Raw genomic sequence first — 20,221 nt, forward strand, 5'->3', positions numbered from 1 at the left:
CATTGATATCTCGGGAAACGAAAAAGCTGATGCGCTTGCATACGCAGCGCTCTATCATCCTCCCAAAATCAAGGCTCCAAAGGGTAATCAAGTGCAAAAATCTGACATTCGAAATCACTTTGCGTCGCTTTGGGTTCCACCGCATATGCCCTGCGTAACCAAGAGATTGCACCGAGAGGAAGCCACACTTCTATATCGAATAAGGACAGGATCTGCTAATACACCGGCCTGGTTATTTAAAACGGGGCGAATCGATTCTCCGAACTGTACGGCATGCAATGAGACAGGAGACATTGAGCACTTTTTGTGGTCCTGCCAGCAATTCCAAGATGAAAGAGACACTCTCCTGAAAAATCTGCAAAACAAGGACCTTCCGCATGCGCGCCTGCAACACCTTATATTTCCCGAGGGATCAGTTATAGCCCGCAAAGAAACTTCATGTCTCCTCATCGAATTCTTAAGAGAGACTGGTTTGATGGACATATGGTGAAACCCTTCAGCGGTATTGTGCGAGACGCTCGGGCGGAGCAATTGCCGGCCTTGTTCGCCAGGCTAAACCCGCCTGTTGCTACAATTCACCACCACCACCACCACCACCAATGCAAGTTTTTTTTTTTTTTTTCAATATTTCTGGCCTCGGAATGCGTTTCACATTATTCGAGTTCATGACATGAAATTATAATGCTTTTGTCCTCTCTGTCTCTCTCTGGGGCTTTGAAGTCCTCGAAGTCACACAGTGGACCACCGCACAGCACATGAAAGGCCGTGTTCAGTTGTGTCATGGGCATTTCTAAAGTGCTGCCTATCCAAACACCTTGGTGGCATAGAGGCCACCTTGGCCATTCTGGCTGATGATGACAAACACGCCAGCAGTGACAATGAGTAAATTATGCATACTCATCTTTTCACTGTATATTGTGATGGCAGTTTGCAGTAACAATGAAGAAAGGGTCCTGCAGGAATACGCTTTTATGCATCGTTTCCCATTTCTTTGCAGCATCACTTCATGTGATGATCATAATATAGTCTTACTACTACATATATAGCAAGAACTATTGAGTTTAATCTAATGGAAGCATGCAATTTCCATCTGACACCTTCACTGAGAGTGTCTCTTCATCGTCGTTGGCATCCAGTCCACTTCATCGTCCTCAGATTCCGCAGAAGCGGCAAACCACAACACAGCCAACTGTTATGGATGTGGCAATATGATATATATTTTCTTTTTCTGGGAGACAGAAGTCCCACCTTGCATTATTTACATGCAAATAGGGTACATAAAAGTGTGACACATAATCGCTCTGTATGTAGCCAGTTACTAAGTGTTGAGTCCTATGTGAACCCTTGCATGCGCTCATGGACAAGAGTTCTTGCCTATCTGCTTTCCCTAGCATGCCAACGAGTGCAGACTCACTCTTGTGCAAAATAAATTACAAAATAAATTGCTATTGCAAACGCAATGCAACATGGAAATGGAACATTGAATTGTGCACTGGAGTAGATTCAGAACTGCCTGCATTTAAGGGAGTTTTCGATTTTGTGTACATGAACAGGTTTGGGTACTCAAAGGACCCTTTGCATACAAAAAAACACCAATCTGGCTTGCATTCTTTTGTACTCCTTTGGAATTATTTTGTAAGCTAGCCATGCCCAGCTGGCATTCTTTTGTACTCCCTTGGGATTCTTTTGTAATCTAGCTGGTTTACATCCTCTAACTTTGCATATGCAAAATCTAAACTCTATACGTATGCACTCAAAAAAAGGTTGCACCCTTTGGGGCCCATCCATGTTGTCCCCAAACAATAATTGCACTTCTCTTCTTTAAACACTGGCAGTGCTGCCAACATTTCTGATACTTTCAGGCCATGAACACAAGCTTGCGTAAACGTGGCACCACTGACAGCAGTATTGAAAGGAGGTCAAGATGAAAGGCAAGGTGGCAAGGCAACTCTGAAAGGGCATAAAAAAAATTTTTTTCCTGCATGAAAGCGCATTGTCGCGGCGTTGTCCGCTCATCCTTAAGGACTCCAACACTGCCCCCTGAAATTTAAGAAATAATCATTCTGGGGTTTTGCGTGCCAGAAACATGATCCAGTTAGTGATACACTCCAGATTATTTTTGACCACCTGGGGTTCTCATGTACCAAATTGTGCTCGAGCATTCTTACATTTTGCCCCCATCGAAATACGGCTGCTGTAGCCGGAAGCTGAACCTGCAACCTCGTCTTCAAAACTGCCTTGCTAATCGGAGCTTGCCTATCTTAACTTTTCGTAATTTGCTGTAGCAGACTTCCTTTCGAAGTTGTATACACTTCTGATGCTACTTACCTTATAAATCATCATCATCAGCCTATTTTATGTCCACTGCAGGACAAAGGCCTTTCTGTCTCTTAAAGTTATGCCTAGCATTCTTCGTTCCATCGCTCTTTGCGCGGTCCTGAACTTGTTCTCCGCGGTCCTCAACTTGTTCTCAAGCTTCTTTGTCAGTCTCAAGCTCTCTGCACCATATGTCAGCACCAGTAAAATGCACTGATTGTATACCTCCCTTTTCAGTGATAATGGTAAGCTTCCAGTCAGGAGCTCACGATGTCTGCCGTATGCGATCCAACCCATTTTTGTTCTGTGAATTTCCTTCTCATGGTCAGCGTTTTTCCTGTGATTAGTTGACCTAGGTAAACGTACTCCTTCACAGACTCTACAGGCTGACTTGTGATCCTGAACTCTTGTTCCCTTGCCCGGTTCATCATTATCTTTGACTTCTGCATAATAATCTTCAACTCCACTCTTACACTCTCCCTGTTAAGGTCCTCAGTCATTTGTTGTAACTCGTCTGCAGTGTTGCTGAATGGAACAATGTCATCGGCAAACCGAAGGTTGCTGAGATATTCGCCGTTGATCCTTACTCTTAAACCTGCCCAGTTGAATAGCTTGAATACTTCTTCCAAGCAAGCAGTGAGTAGCATTAGAGAGATTGTGTCTCCTTGTCTGACCCCTTTCTTTCTAGGTATCTTCCTACTTGTGTAGAATTAAGGTGGCTGTGGAATCTCTGTAGATATTTTCCAGGGTATTTACGTAAGCGGTCTGTACTCCTTGATTACTCAATGCCCCTATGACTGCTGGTATCTCTGCTGAATCAAATGCTTTTTCGTAATCTATGAAAGCCATATAGAGAGGCCTACTGTGCTCTGCGGATTTCTCGATAACCTAATTAATGACATGGATGTGATCCATTGTAGAGTATCCCTTCCTGAAGCCAGCCTGTTCCCTTGGTTGACTAAAGTCCAGTATTGCCCTTATTCGATCGGAGATTATTTTGGTAAATTTTTTATATAATACTGGGAGTAAGCTAATGGGCCTATCATTTTTCAGCTCTTTAATGTCTCCCTTTTCGTGGATTAGTATAATGTTTCGACAGGCATTTCGACAGTCGACAGGCATTTCGTATAGAGAGCCGCTAGTTTTTCTAGCATTGCCTCCTCCATCTTTGATTAAATTGACTGTTATTCCATCCTCTCCTGCCGCTTTTCCCCGTTTCATGCCTTGCAAGGCCTTTCTGACCTCATCTCTAGTTATAGAAGGAGTTTCTGTATACTGTTCATTATTGTTTTGAATAGAGCGCTCTTGAGTCGTCTGGGTACTGTAAAGGTTAGTATAGAATTCTTCCACTGTTTTTACTATATCTTCGAGATTGCTGATGATATTATCCTGCTTATCTTTTAGCGCATACATCTTGGTTTGTCCTATGCCAAGTTTTCTTCTCACTGATTTCAGGCTGCGTCCATTTTTTACGGCTTCTTCAGTCTTTCTCACATTATAGTTTCGAATATCACTTATTTTTGCCTTGTTGATCAGTTTTGACAATTCCGCGAATTCTATCTTATCTCTTGAGTTGGACACTTTCATTCTTTGTCGTTTCTTTATTAGGTCCTTTGTTACTTGGGAGAGCTTGCCTACTGGTTGCCTTGGTGCCTTGCCTCCCACTTCGATCGCTGCCTCTGAAGCCAGCCTCCTTACGGTTTCATTCATTACATCTATGTCATCATCATCATCTCTCTGTTCTAAGGCTGCATATTTGTTTGCAAGTACCAGCTTAAATTTGTCAGCTTTTACCCTTACTGTCTCTAAGTTGACCTGTTTCTTCTTGGCCAATTTTACTCTTTCTCTGTTCAAATTGAGGTGAATCCTAGCCCTCACTAACCTATGATCACTGCACTTTACCTTACCTATCACTTCTACATCCTGCACTATGCTGGGATCGGCAGAAAGTACGAAATCAATTTCATTTCTTGTTTCACCATTAGGGCGTTTCCAGGTCCACTTTCTGTTGCTACATTTCCTGAAAAAGGTGTTCATTATTCTCAGCTTATTCCTTTCTGCAAATTCTACCAGCGTTTCTATAATCAATGCCGTAGTTGCCAATTGCCTGTTTACCCGCCTGCTTCTTTCCCACTTTTGCATTGAAGTCACCCGTTACTAGTGTATACCGAGTTTGCACTTTTCTCATTGCTAATTCAACATCTTCATAAAACTGATATACTTCATCATCGTCATGACTGGATGTCGGAGCGTAGGCTTGTACTACCTTTAATATATACCTCTTATTATGTTTGATTACGACTACTGCTACCCTCTCATTAATGCTGTAGAATTCATCAACGTTGCCCGCTATGTCCTTATGGATTAGGAATCCTACCCCGTATTGCTTCTTATCAGGGAGACCTCCATAGCAGAGGACATGGCCGTTATTTAGCAATGTATAAGCCTCACCAGTTCTAATCTCACTAATGCCGATAATATCCCAAACAACGTCTGATAGTTCCTCAAAGAGTCCTGCTAAGCTAGCCTCACTCACCAGTGTTTGGCTGACCCTGTCCTCGTTTGGTTGACAGGGCAGTTTCCATTGGCAGCCTGTCCGGACCCAGAGATTCTTGGCACCCTCTGCTGCGTTACAGGTCTGACCACCGCCTTGGTCAGGTGCTCTGCAGCTGCTGGGGACTGAGGGCCATGGGTTAATTGTAGATATCATCAGGGATATTGTGGCCAAATACTGCACCAGGGAGGCCAATTCCTGTTCTGGTGAGGGACTGTCGTCTGTTTTCAAGCTTAGTGGGCCTTCCTAATTTGGTTGTGCCTGGATTAGTATAGCCCCACTCGCTCTCGGCATCTTTCGCCGGTGTCAGGCGTCACTCCAAGCCTGCAGATGTAGTGCAATGGAGAATGTAAAAAAAAAAAGACGGGAGGGGGGGGGGGGTTGAACTTCCGACTATTGCAACCGAGCATTCCACATAGCTCAGTAAGATAATCCGGCTAGGCTACATTGTCGCCGAAAAGTACGGCCCAGAGGGCCCAGATCCACCGATTTGTCCGCCCTTTGCGGGATCAACCTATATATAACAGGTATAATAAGCCGTAACCGTTACCTTCTTCCTACATCAGTTAAAGTACTATTATACAACGCCTTATTCGCCTCTCATCTCAATTATTGTCACCTCGTATGGGGCACTACAACTGATGCGAATTTAAACAAATTATTTCATTACAGAAAAAGATAGTACGCGTCCTAGCAAATGTTCCGTACGATTCACACACCGAGCATTTATTTGACAAGTTTAAAATTATCACAGCTCACGAAATCTATAGGCGTCGACTTTTGCAGAAGTTTTATTACATGAACAGGAAAAACGATCTATCCCTTGTTAAATTATCATGTTAAGAAGAACGTGTCCCCTCACGTTTCACAAGAAACACAGAACCCTGGACTGTGCACCATTTTAGGACTAATTACAGCTCACAAATGCTAAAAAACAACTTACCAAGGCTTTTAAATGCTTACAACAAATCTGGCATTGATATATATGCCCTTACCCCATCAGAATTTTCTCGACTAATTCAGTGTGACTAATATTAATGTTTATATGGCCAGCTATTTCAGAAGTGCAGCTTAGATGAGTTTACAGCTTTTTGTTTACATTTATATTACATATATATATATGTATATATGTTTTTGTTTTTTTTCGTCTGTCATATGTGAAACGTTTTGTAACTTCATTACGCGCAACTACTCACTTTTCACTTAGCACTTCTCATGCATTCTTGCAAAACTGTGTATTTTTGTATTGTTAAAAACACGCGGCAGCTCCGCGCTGCCTATGTCTTGTAGTCATAGGGGGCAGGGTGTTTTTTCAAGCTGCACCTGCAGCTTTTCTTCCCTGTCTCCCCCAATCTGTCGGAAATAAAGATATATTCAATATATATATTCGCGCTTGTAAGCAATTGACGGCTCTGCTACCGCCGCGATCGCAATACAATTCTCGGGAATACAAACGAAAATAAGCAAGAAAGAATAACTGCACATCACTGTACTGCACATGTAGACGAAAGGAAAGGACGCATATACGATTGTTGAGGTGGTGAAAATCTGTGTTAACTTTTGAGCTAGGTGTTGTTGCTACTTGCTTTTCCTTATTCTTTGCGTAAGTACTGTAAACAAAAACCTGTTCGTCCTTTTTCTCTGTTCCTCTTGTGCGGAAATTTCGCATAAATATAGAGTCAAATAAATGTTTTTATCTTTATCACTGATGTACCCCCACTTTGGTTTCCCACCGAACTCCCCCAAAATCCGTTCTCCCTCCCAAATGATATAACAAAAAAAGTTGTGTCGCCGTGAAATTTCTGAATAAAAGCTGGTACAGACAACCACAAAAGTTTGCGGGCCACGGAATCTCGCAAAACGTTGAATTTCCGCGCAGCCCGTAAAGGTAGCCAGCATCACCTTGTTGTTCGCATATACTAGCAGCGGCTGGAAATCAGAACATGAGGCTCCGTAGTGAGGGTGCTGAGAATTAAGATTTTTGTCAGATTTCTTGGTCCGTAAAATTTTGTGGGCGACTGTCGGTACACAGCAGCAAGAGTCAATACATTGCGGCGTGTGGCGAAGCCGGCTTCCTGGGCCCTGAAAGCGCTGGTGCTTTGGGAGCCCTTAACTACGTCGAGGAACACCGCGGCAGTAGTTGTTTAACTGCGAGGCGCCAACTCAAGTTTAGTAAGGCTGAACAATAGCTTTCTTTTACTACTCTCATCCTTACCGCAGTTAAGACGCAAGCGCGGTTCTGCGTTTTGATGCCTCACAAAAACAGCAAAAGAAAGGGACGACTCTACTGTCGCCACCTTTTGTGTGATAGTTAAACTAGTGATATTTTCAAAGATTAACATATTTTCAAAATTTGTTCAATCGCGTACGACATTCAATCGCGTACACATTCAATCGCGTACGACACACCCTAGAGGGCGTCTTTTGTTCTTGCTGCTCTGGTGGTAAACATTTTGCCACGTGACCTCGGAGAGCCAATGCCGGCACAGTGTTCACGTGCTCGCCAAGTGATCGGTAAATCAGTGGTGCTGTGAGATGCGTGCTCGCAGCTCTGTAAAATTTTTCAGTAGTGTGTTCAGGAGCATCGTCGGGCATAGTTGTGTGTGGCTTGATGTGTTCTGGATGGGATGTCTCAATACGATGCCATAATACACCTCTTGGCTGGAGGGTAAGTTACGCAGAAAAGCGAACTGTTACCGTCAACGTAATTCCAAGTCGTGCTGCGGCTGCCGTACAACTCCGAACGGCAAGCAACGTCGCAGCTCGCTCTGATGGGGCTCTCTAGATACTCCACTGAGGTCTCCTGAAAAGCCTTCAACATTATACATGTTAACTATTGAGCCATGGACTCTCACGGTGGTTGCAGTGAATCCGGAAGGTTCATTCCATGTTCACCTTTTACAGAACCTGGCTCTTCGCTCTTCGTAGTACTCGCAAATCTGCGTATCGTCGTGCTGCTGGTTACCGCATCGTGACCGTGTCCGTGGAACAGCCGCGCGTTTTTACTTGCTCCACGTATTAAACCAAGTCTTCTGCCAAAACAGTGCACCGTTAAGGCAAGACCTAGATCGCCGCGATACCTTGCGTATAGCCCTTGTTTGGTATGCTTTAACCTGCCTTAATGACTTGTTGAGGCATGTTCGAACAGTGCTCTTTCCGTGCTGCGGAATTGGATTCCTAGGAGTTGTGTTGTGGCAGAGCGTTAGGCAGCTGGTAGAATGTGGGACGCGTTATTGTTTGGGAATGTCGCACGGCGTGCGGACGCCTTGTCGGTCACGTTCGCACCGGCGGAGCAGTTCATACGTTAAAGGGCTCCGCGATTGTTCGCGTTTTCGTGGCGACGTTTTAGAAATGGTTTCAAGTCGCTGAACAGTGATATATATCACGTTTGCTTCAAGTGTTCAGACTAACATTTGTAGCATTCTTTCTTTTACCCGACCGAATAAGAGGTGGCTGCACTTTTGAAGGGCATTTTTACTGCTCACAATTTCTACAAATTGGGTGATAGGCGGAGGATGCGACTTTCTTTAACATGCGCTATTGGCCTTGCTATTTTTCTTTTTCTCTCCTCTTTCTTGGATGGGCCGCTGTTGCCCAACTACTGGTGAATGCCCTCAGCAGGATGTCAGCTCCCCCCCCCCCCCCCCCCCCCGCACAAGCCGGCAGTAGGTCTATCGAGAGTCTGTATTTAGAATCGGTGCATATTAATGGTCTCGGTGAGGCTTCTTCAAATGACGCCGGAAAAGCGTCGTTGACGGAGCAACCCCCACTCCCCTGACTGCTCTATTAATATTTTTTCCCCGACCGGGTGTCTTCTCTGCTCTGCCTTCCTGCATTAGCCTGTTTACTAGGTTGCTCCTTTCGTCATAAAAGCTCTGTCGACGTATTTTGCTGAGGTGCGTAATGGTGACCGAGCAGAACACCTGGTAGAAAGCTTTGTTTTCAGGTTAGGTGGGTGTGGTGAAAAGGCCTTCGGTCCAGAGACTCGATTACGGCATTCTTCAATGCAGAACTGAGCGCTCGGAACGTCTCAAACGCGTGCTTGTAGTTTGGCCTTCTCTGAATTTATATTTGCCCGTTTTTTCTCTCTGGCTCCTCGTTGTTGACATGAGACAAGTCTGTTGATTGTTAAACCCGCAGGTGATCGAGTGTATACAGTAATGTCGCGGGCTGCCGCATGAGAAACGTAGGTCGCTACTAGCTTGAAGCACTCCCCCCCCCCTTTTTTTTTTTATTATTTGTAATACTGCGTAGGAAAACGCGTGGATAATGTTCGCTCGGGCGTTGCTTCGCCCGGCTTGTTTCGAGGACAACAAACGGAACTTGCCTCTCATTGTCTGATCTGAATGTAGACTCGGTAAGGGAAAGCACCCCAGTGAGGCACGCAAAAAAGTTAACGATGCCGGGTTCTCCTTGCGGAAGTGCGGTGATTGCTGTACCGACGTACGCTCTATGTGCGCAGATGTTTTCGGGAGATATTTCGCGGTTACAGAAGCCGGGATTGAGAGAGAGCGCGCAGTCTCGTTTTGTATTCGTTAAGGAATTGTTGTAAACATGCACAAAACTTGCGCACTTGTCATGTGAGAAGGCGTGCTTCCAGCAGCGTTTAAGTTCTCCGCATCACTGAGCAACTTAACCTGGCAACGAGACTAGTGATTCAAATTTATTGTGCGCAAGTGCCCCGCAGTTCTGTGAATTTTCGATTAATGTTGCCAAAGGGTACCTGCAGCGGACGAGTTAAAAAAATGAAGGAAGTCGGAAGGGGTTTGCGGGTTTTCCGGCCACCGAGTGTTCGTGCCCACGGTGGTATTTATTTCTACAGCAGGCACCTTGCTGACTCAGCTGTGTTCCTTGCGCAGTCTGGGTGGAACAGCCGGTGCTATTGCCACCTGTCCTCTGGAAGTGGTGAAGACGCGCCTACAGTCGTCGGTAGCCAATTTCCACTTCGTCTCCTCCGGGCCCGGCGGTTCCCCAGCGGCCGTCCAGTCTCTCGCTGAGCGCCTGGGCCTCAACGCCTGCACATGCACTCCGTCCCCGACCGGTGGAAGCGGAGGCTTCACCACCTCGGTGATCAACACCGACGCCGCTGCAGCCGCCACGAGGGCACCTTCCTTAGGAATATGGCGCTGCCTGAAGTGAGTGTCCTCGGTCGCCACTCTCGCCTCTAAAGAGAAACATTTGAGCCAGTTCAGACTGGGAAGGTATTCTTTCAAAGCCCTGGTTGAATACTGAAAGACACTCTAATGCTTAACAAACTCCAATGCGCCGAAACCCCAGTGCTGGTACGTGAGTGTGACGTCGCGTATTTCTGATTATTTTTTCACATTTGAGCAGTTGTGGCTAAGTAATGTCCTTGAGACTTGCCATTCGTTGGCCCTTTTAGAGTGCAATGCAGTCGACCTTTACCAATAATAAGTTAACTATGTCCAAGCAGGCGCAGTCAAATGGTGTGAGAATTTCAAGACAGCATCACCACTGGTCTATTTTATTGTGTTACCAGTTATATGAACACACCAAGCGAATTTTCGTCGGCAGCGTAGGGCTCCGCATATATTTAGGTATATGTATGCTCATCCATGCCATACATGCGGGGTATATTGATACACTATTCAATCATTGAAATTGTTCATACTAGGTCTTACATTCAGGACTAAATTATTACTCAGAATTTTAAGAATGGCAGCCCACAAACATGTCATGTAATGTAATGTTCACAGCGCATGCCTTTTATCCTAAATTTTCTCAGGCTATTAAATATTAAAAGTACAAAACAATGTAAGTGCTAAAACCTGAGTGATGCAAGTTTACTGGTGCGGCCCCTTAGGGCAGCATAGTGGCGCCTGTGCATGTCATTACAGGATCTACACGGTGCATTAGAGCTTTTGAAATTGCCAGAAATTTGGCACACTTGCGTATGTTGTGTCCATGTTAGTCAGACCTGCATGTAGTTAGAACACCATTCGAGAAATTCAAGCAAAATGCTAAATCTTGCTTTCGCATCCAATGCTTTGCTCTTTGGGTGAAACTGGGATTTTTCATTTTCACTGGCTTATCAAACCCCTCCTCTTGGTAAGGGTGGGTTTTCCAGTATTGTAGAAAGGTAATTTGCCAATACAGCTCAAATAACATTTCTCTTTAGTGCCCCTTGAATGCTATCTTTATCAGAATGGACTTTTGCAGGCCAACTCAGATTTGGCAGAATTCACACCTGCTTCCAACTGTGAGCTAATAATCAGTATGTGTAAAGGAACTTGTACAATATAGCACTGATGACTGCTCATCAATGCAAGCTGAGCTTGGTCATTTTAGTGCATGTGCACAAGTACAATTCCACTGATCATAGACACTGAAAGTGTGACACCAGTGTCAAGCAACCATATCATCAGCGTCAGCCTCTTTTTATGTCCACTGCAGGACAAAGGCCTCTCCCTGCGATCTCCAGTTACCCCAGTCTTGCACTAGTCAATTCCATCTTGCACCTGAAAATTTCTTAGCAGCCATATAAAGCTCTTAAAATTTGAAAGTTTGTGGCCATAGTGATCTATCATCAAAGCTGGATACATTAACATGGACTGGTTTTCTCTCAGACCTGTAAATTGAAGATGCAAAATTTGATGTTGCATGTGGTTGCACAGTATGTTTGTGATGTACACCCGTGAGCAAAAGTATACGGACCACGGGAGCGCGTGCCAAACTGCATCGACGCGCCGTCTACCGACGCGGTGCCTGCTGTCGAGAGGGCCGCTAGAGCAGCGGTGCGCATGCGCGTCCCATCATATCTGCTCGCCTGACAGGTAGCTTTGCCTGACGTGGTTATGGTGCTCGTAGACTGAACGTCCACTGGGCGTCGTTTTCTCTGCTCCGTCGCATGTGGGCCATTGTTTTACGCAGCGGCTGCGGCTGGGATGGCACGCGCGTCTGCCACGCTTCGCTTTCATTCTGTCTCAGGGCGGGTATCGCGCGCCGCACTGCCTTCTCTGACGCCTTTAGATGACTTGCGCAAAATGGCTTTCTGAGGCGTTGTATCACATCGAACTATTCCAATGTTTGCTGCCGCAGGTTCTCGCGCATGTGTCAGCGTTGCCGCAGCTGTCTGTAGTGACACCCTCGCGTTCATTTCTTCTTCAAGCCTTGTTGAAGGGCTTGAAGAAATAAAGGCAGTACGGTGCCACTAATTCCTCCTTTCAGCATCCTGCTGCTCGCGGAGCATAGTAGCGCCTGCAACTCAGTTCTACTTCTTAACGCGACGGCGGACACCGATTGCAAAACCTTGCTTCTACCTGCGGCAGCAAACATTGGAACAGTTCGAGATAACACAACGCCGCAGAAAGCATTTTGCGCGAGTCATCTAGAGGCGTCAGAGAAGGCAGTGCGGCGCGCGATAACCCCCCCCCCCCTCCCGAGAAAGAATGAAAGCGAAGCGCGGCGGACGCGCGTGCCATCCCAGCCGCAGCCGCTGCGTGAAACAACGGCCCAGATGCGACGGAGCAGAGAAAACGACGCCCAGTGAACGTTCAGTCTACAAGCACCACAATCACGTCAGGCAAAGCTACATGTCAGGCCAGCAGATATGATGGGACGCGCATGCGCACCGCTGCTCTAGCGGCCCTCTCGACAGCAGGCACCGCGTCGGTAGACGGCGCGTCGATGCAGTTTGGCACGCGCTCCCGTGGTCCGTATACTTTTGCTCACGGGTGTACACCAGGTTATGAAAACAAATTTTGGAGCAATGAGGAGTTGTTGAAATATGTACCACTCCTACTGAGGACAAACTTGACTCGTCCCTACTAAAACCTTCAAACACAACTTTGGCTTCACATAAAGGTTAGCTTAGCCATAGCTTAACTATGGCATTGACATGTGCTAGTTAGTGCATAGGTTAGTTCAGGCATAACTTATACGGGCGTTCATCAACATGATGGTATCCCTCTATTTTACTTCAAAGAGCATGCTTTCTCAGCTAACCTAATTTTGAAGCTCTTCAGTAAAGTTTTTATTTGTACTGCAGTTAAACAAATTTTCAATGTTGCCTTGAGCCAATGAAAAACAATTATTTTTTTTTGTTCTTGCAAAGAGTGCTTGGTAGCGAAAAGGTTAAAGAAAAGAGAGGCAATATCGGATTTCCATTGATGGGTGACAAGTCTTTCATGTATTGTGGCTGGAAAATGGTGCTTGATGGTAGTGTTCACCTGTGCCAACGGTGGAGCAGTTAAGTGTTCATTGTCATTTTTTGATGCTAACTGTATGCTGCAAAATACAATCTGTGTGTACCAAATGCACTGACACCTTGTTTTATGCAATGTTGCCCTCCATTTGATCTTCTAGTTATAAGTTATGTACAAACTGTCTTGAACCAAAAATTTTTGGCAATTTGTTGTTTTGGCTTACATCGTTCTCCTTATGGTTTTGTTAGACCAACTGCTGTGTCTTAATACTTAGTTAGTGTAAGCTCACTATGAAAAGTATTAAGTCGTCACCTTTGTTGTTTGTATTTAAAAGCTAGCAAGTTTGCTGGACATTAAGCTCCACTTTTGTATTTCTACTTGTGCATCAGTAGACCATAGGTCCATCCTTGTAACACCACGATAATAGTAATTTGCCATGGCTATGTGTTGTAGCTCAGTGTAGTGTACGGCACTTTTGTGATTGTAGTAGGACCTCTTATTGTGTGCATCCATAAGGAGCCTACAGTGGACTAGCTAAGTGTCACCACAAGCGCAGTTGATATTCGTCCCCCTTTAATGCAGCTGTGCCTGCATGAAATGCGGGGCCACTTGTAAAGTCGGTTTGTATGGTACATCTCGAGTTATGTATATATAATGTCATTACTCTTCCTGTGTTGCTGCTTTCACAACAGCCGTGCAGCTGCGCATCTCTGCGGTACTCTTTTGCGCTGCCACAGCTCTGCACTCGCACAGATGCCCTCGCGTGGGCAGTGGCTGCTTCGACGAGTTCTAACACTGACATTTTTTTTTCTCTTCTCTCTCTCTCTGTCTTCATCCCCAACTCAACCCAGGCAAATAGTCGAGATGGAAGGCACCAAGGCTCTTTTCAAGGGTCTCGGACCTAACCTGGTCGGAGTGGCGCCTTCGAGGTACATCATTTTTGACAGCTGCTGCTGGTGCCGCTGCTGCTGATTGGGGCATGCGCAGACGCGCCCCCCTTTTCCTGTGTTGCCCTAATGTCTTCTTTCAGCAGCCATCTACTCACACCGTTCTTGCCTTCCATGTTTTACCACACCAGGGCCATCTACTTTTGTACATACTCCAACTCCAAGAGCATCTTCAACGAGCTTCTCCCTTCGGATACTCCCATTGTACATATCTGTTCAGCAGCCAGCGCTGGTAAGACTCCTAGAATCAGGCATAATGGTTCAGTAGCTCAGTATTCTTGCTGTTACTGCTTTTATTTCCTGTAGTGTGGTCGCAGCCTGCTTGTGTTTGGAAATGCCCTGCACAGCAGAGTTTTACTTGCAAGTGCTGACTGAAGTAAATGTGTGCTGATGCTCTAATCATCACATATATTATTGGAAGCATGGATCCATGGTGTGCTTGCAATTGTTGTCTTTTCAGGCTTTATGTCCTGCACGGCAACCAACCCCATCTGGTTCGTGAAGACAAGGCTCCAACTTGATCAAAGGTAAGACTCCTACAAGGATTTTATGGGCTTCTGAGGAGGTTTCTTGCACTTTCTAGGAATTCAAGACCTTGGCAAAGTTATTCTATATTATGGGACGAGTAGGATGCTCCTTTCTTGTGATGCATCTGTAGCACTGCGTTGTTCCAAGTTTGAAGTGCAAATTAATTTTACTGCCATGCTTTGCATTGCTGTGGTACCATCGCTGTAGCATGAGTTTCCTTGTACTGATTTCTGTAATACTGTTGAAGGGTTAATTATGGTCATGTCACTGCCTTATTTCGCGTGAATCGGTGGTGTGTTGTCTTGTATGGAAGTTGATTGTGAAGACTTTCATTGCTGCAGAGCAAAAAAATCAGGCTAGTTAATATGAGCAAACTTTGCTGGTCTTTTAGCTCAACAGAGAAGTATGTCTAGTAATTTCCTCCATCTGCTCTCATTAACTTTCAATGCAGAAACACCGCAGTGACTGATGCATGAGGTCAAGGACAATAAATAAGCCATCGTGCACACAGAGACGTGAAGTGGGCTTCTTGTGAGAATGACCCGGATAAACGGCCTTTCTCTCGGCCTCAAAAATGCAAGCAGGCGCGGACCAAGGTTTACGCATATTTTGCGCGCTAGCGATGACCACACTGTAAAGCAGTATTACTCACCACACAATGGCTATCAGGACCGAAAAACATGCGAGTATAGGAGGCTTTGTATTGTGAGGTATTGTTTCTAGTGGCATGTCTCTTGCCTAAAATAAAAGTTTAAGTAGAAACCTTATGCAAGCTATCTTGCGTGCAACAAGCGATGCGATGAAGATGGCTGTTACGTTTGCTCCTCACCCACAAGTCATACCCCATGCAAGCGACGATTTTGAGCGATGTCTCCTCGGTGTTGCCAAAATGAGGGCAGCAAATACACATCGAAACTAGCGTGACGTGTCCTTTATTCACTTAAGTTGATGTATTTTACTGCAAAAGCAGCATAACATATTTATGAAGGTCTTACAGTAGGTTCTTATACTTGCACGTATAAAAATTCTATCATTTGTTCATTCCGTGCGACAGTCGGTAATATTTGAGTGATGTGCATCCAGTTCCGGCTTAGCGCTATTGGTGAGTCGCTCATAGCACTTCCGGGTGACGAGCGACGATTTCTAGATTTCAAGAATCAAGCCATCGAGTGACAAGACCGAGCAATCTGTTCAAGCGACGGCCCGTTTCGTCGCTCACCACCGTCATGCACAAAATTGCTATCATGGGGTTTAGCCTTTATTGTAATTATTGAAACCTATAAGTATATGCTGTCTCAACCTCTTCCCCTGCGTTTCCCTCGAACTGCAGACACGACTTCCTCCACACATAAGCAAAAAAAATGCGACGTGCCTACTTCTGATGCGCCACCATTCGGCCGTCCATCCGAACATGGGGCGGAAAGTAGCAATCCCTTGACAAAGAAAACAAAGAAAAATGCCTAGTACACGAGATGCATGTTGCAGAAGACAATAATCACTTGTCGGCCAAGGCCGACAATATGGCCACCACGCCGACAACGCAACAAAAGGGAGCAGTTATCACATAGAAGAGCTTTCCAGAAAATTCCAAATTTTTGGATTTGTATGCCATAAGACATCGGTAGTGCATACATGGCATGCAACTTGTTGAAATGTGCAAGAAATTTACAGATCCTGTTGTTTACCAAGGTGTAAATTATGACTTGCTGATGAAACTGCACTTGCATCTGTTTTTGTACTGTGGCATCCTTTAGTGCAGTCACCCTCTGGAAATAATGGCTTGTAAACTTTAAGATTGTGAGATGAGAGCACTTAACAATGTGTTTGTTGCTTATCACAACTTCATGGTTTTTTTTCCCTCTTTTGTTGCAGGATGTATGGCAGCATCTCTGCACTGCAGTGCATTCGGGACATCTACCAGAGGCACGGCCTCCTGGGCTTCTACAAGGGGATCACTGCTTCATACTTCGGCATCTCGGAAACCATCATCCACTTTGTCATCTACGAGTTCATCAAGGCTCAACTGCGACAACGCAAGGAGTCCTCGAGGGACTCGTACAACCCTGATGTCAAGTCCACTCGCGACTTTGTACAGTTCATGGCAGCAGGTGCTGTCTCTAAGACCTGTGCTTCCACCCTCGCCTACCCACATGGTGAGCCAACTTTGCCTGGCAGCTTTTCTCATTTCGACTTAGGAACTGTGTGTGCTGTGAGCTGTTCAGATAATGCGTAAACTTTTGGAATATATAGCATCTGTAGCTTGGCACTCGTCAGCACATTTACTGTGCTTAGGTTTTTCTCTGTGTCAAATAGAACCAAGCATACTGTGCTTGGAGGGCTTGATTCAATTTACCACCAGCATTTCTCCTGGCGACTATTGCAGTAATTTCAGTGTTACACTTGTTGTACCATTTTGCTTTTCCTTTGATCACTGGCTTCTCAAGACCTGCCATGGTTGCACAGTGGCTTTGGCATTGCACTGCTAAGCCTTAGGGCATCGGGTCAAATGCCAGCCACGATGGCTGCATTTCGATGCGGGTTAAATGTAAGAACACCTGTGCCCCATGCATTCGGTGCATGTTGAAGCCCAGGTGGTAAAAATTAATCCAGAGTCCCACCATTATGGCGTGTCTCATAATCATATCGTGGTTTCGGCACATAAAACCCCAAATATTTATTTAGGGTTCTCAAGTACAGGCCATTTGAGATTCCAAATTGTGATGCATTGTGCATGTATTGTTTCCAGGGAGAGGAAGAGGGTGACGTATTCTCAAGCCGTGTCTGTGTGGCTCTTTCTTCCCTCATCCACCTCCATTTACCACTCCTTTGTATGTGCATGGAAATCAGTAAATCAAATCAAGAGAATGACGCACCATTGCATTCACCAAGACCACTTCTTTTATTGTGTTAATTCACTATAGGACTGTTAATTTACATTGAAACATTTCTTTGACTCTGATGGTTTTGAGAGTTTTAACTTATCGAACTTAACTTAGCCTTAACTTATCGAAATGAAGTTTTTTCTCAAACATGGTGTTTATCAGGCAGCATTCGTTGTTACGGCTGAAAAAGTGCACCTTGCGGTAGGTGCTTGTGCTGCCTCTTCGCACTGGTGTCTTCCTCGACATCCGAGTTGTTCTAATTTCCAACCGTGCAGTCCTCGTGCGGCCCGTATTTACTACCGGCTTGCTGAGCGCCTTTTGTACTACACTGGGCCATTTGGTGCTAACTGCGCGTGCCTTCCGAGAATAGCGCACAATCTCCGTCATCCCCTTGAGAAGATAAGCGGCCGCATCACCGCTGTTTGCCACGTACGGCCAGTACTAAGGCTGGAGGGTAAAGGTGAGGCGACCACTCGCCCAACGAGCTGTATCAAAGAACACAGTTTGCCTGTCCTACAGTGCCGCGCGCCGAGCCTGTATATCGCGGCTCCATCATCCGTCCTCTCGCCGCGAAGAAGCGGAGGCAGTTCAATAAGCCCGTCATGTTTGCGCTTTCCTTTTTTTTTTTCTCCCTCGACGCCCGGTGTATCCCGGGCGTCGCGTGACCACCGCCAACCGCGCGTCGCTGCCCTGCGGTTCCCTATCGCATCGCGGAGAGGAGCGGCTGCTTTCTCTCGAGCACGTGCATTTGTTTGCTCCCTCTCCCCGGGGCCGAGCTTGCACGTGGCGGCAGGCGACGGCAGCTGCGCGACTGTCGAATCTCGCTGGCTGCTATCTCATCGGCGCTCGCTGTATCGCGCGCTGCCCTTCTTCGCTCGTAACGGCAGTTCGAAACCGCTACTATAATTACGTTGTCGCTTCGCAAGATAGTGTGTGTGTACGTACACGCGGCCACTGTTTGAGCTAGCACTCGAGATGTGTAATTTAAGCGAAAACAAGTGGCGGCCGCTTGAGCTGCGGCGAGACCACTCGACGCTTCGCAAAAGTACCGCCCGGTTTCGCGTCTTGAGTGCCCGATCGGAGTATTTACGAGTCGCGATCCAAAATCTACACTCTTAAAACGGTTGCACCCTTTGGGGTGTATATTTGTCCCGCAACGATAATCGTTTGCCTTGCTTGCGTTTCCTTTCCTGAAAACTCTGCGCTCGCTACTTTCCTGTCGAGAATGCTGCGTCACACTGATAACGCGCATGTCGTTCGTGACTGGGAAGTACCGGGCTTGAAGCGTGAGAGAAAGGAAACGCGGGCAACACAGATGACGATTATTGTTGAGAAGATAACCCCAAAGGGCGTAAATTTTTCTAAGAGTGTACACTATAAAAACAGTTACACCCTTCTAGGTGTATATTTTCCACACAACAATAATCATCTGTCTTGCTTCTGTTTCCATTCTTAAAAACGCTGCGCTCGTTACTTTCCTGTCGGGAATGCTATGTCATGCTGATAACGCGCATGCCGTTCGTTACTGGGAAGTACCGGGCTCGCCGCGTTAAATGCGGGCAAGACAGATGACTATTGTTGTGTGGCAAAGGGGTGTAATTTTGCTTAAGGCTGTAGCTTGGTGTTAACCTTGTTTCCCCTCGCACACCCGTAATATTTTATGGCACGTCTTGAAGTATCAGCTAGAAAGTGGACATGAATGGTGGCGAGAAATAGACTTCTCAGCGCCGCCGATTCCATCTGTGTTACGCATGTAGTGCAGAAATAAATGCAGCCTTATAAAGTGCGTGCATCTTTAAGGTGGAATTTCGGCGGTGAGCAAGTAAGCCCAAGGTGCGCGTTACATGGCGTCGTAATGCCCCCCGATCCGTGCCTCGGCCATGTCTCGACACAAAAGAATAGGACAGTCGCGACAGGACTGCGCTTGTCCAGCAAGATTTAAAAGGAAAACATTGCGTCAGGCAACTCAAGTGCTCTTTCGGGGGAAGCACTCGTTTGCAGCGGTTTTCAGCAATGACGCAGCGCCGTTCGTATAGCAGCAACCTCCGCTTCTGGCTGCTGTCGCCATTTGGTCGTCTGCTTTTCACCATCCGTCGGAGGCTTTCCGCAGTGTGTGCTCTTCGCTGGTCTCCAGCACACCGACGGGCACATTTAATCTGCTCTTCCCGGCACAAGGCAGGAGTTCTCTTTAGAGAGGGAACGTGTCTTCCACCGCCCTCGGGAAGTCGGCCGTCTCTATATCGAAGTGACCGCGCTTTTCGCTAGGGTGGGGGGGAGCTCCTGCGTGTTTACATTCCGCGCTCACTCTCTCTTCCCCCTTTCGGCGCCGCGATAGGCGCAAAGCGGCGATGTAGAAGGGGGAGCTGTGCACCCTCGCCGAGGCAACTCCTGTTATCGCGCAATGCTCGAGGTCACTTGTGCATCTGTATATTTGACTGCTCTCACATGTCAACATGGGTTCTTCGAGGTGCAGCGAGATAGGGGGGTGTTGAGCAAGAGGTGATAACAAGGCAGTTCCGGGACTGGCGCACACGTGATAATGACATGCACTGATGAAAAACACCCCCTGAGCGCCCGCGATAGTGGATGCCGCGACTCATAGGGCCGATTAGTCGCGTTGTCGGAACCCCTTTTGCGCCGATCACGAGATGCGGGCCCGGTTTCTCGCGTAGTGTTATCTTCGCCATATTTCTCTCTCATCCTCCACTTTACCGCAGCAGGAGTAAAAGAACATGTATTACGTGGTTAGAAATGCATGATGCCTACGACCTTTGTCATCTTAGCTTATGCGTCTAGTTCGGTCAACAAGAACGTTATTTTCTGCTTGAA

General features: G+C 46.3%; 1 protein-coding gene across 1 annotated transcript in view; it reads left to right on the forward strand.

Moving 5' to 3' along the window:
* The first annotated feature begins 7,368 nt into the window (after positions 1–7,368).
* Positions 7,369–20,221, forward strand: part of Rim2 (replication in mitochondria 2) — a 59,841-nt gene continuing 46,988 nt past the window's right edge. The window contains exons 1-6 of the mRNA XM_050169765.3: positions 7,369–7,538; positions 9,730–10,005; positions 13,887–13,964; positions 14,114–14,214; positions 14,443–14,509; positions 16,383–16,663. Coding sequence (XP_050025722.1) covers positions 7,498–7,538; positions 9,730–10,005; positions 13,887–13,964; positions 14,114–14,214; positions 14,443–14,509; positions 16,383–16,663 — 844 coding nt within the window. The 5' untranslated portion in view covers positions 7,369–7,497. The remainder of the gene's footprint in view (positions 7,539–9,729; positions 10,006–13,886; positions 13,965–14,113; positions 14,215–14,442; positions 14,510–16,382; positions 16,664–20,221) is intronic.

This window comes from Dermacentor andersoni, chromosome 3 (genome assembly GCF_023375885.2).
Source record: "Dermacentor andersoni chromosome 3, qqDerAnde1_hic_scaffold, whole genome shotgun sequence".
In the NCBI taxonomy this organism is placed as follows: domain Eukaryota; kingdom Metazoa; phylum Arthropoda; class Arachnida; order Ixodida; family Ixodidae; genus Dermacentor; species Dermacentor andersoni.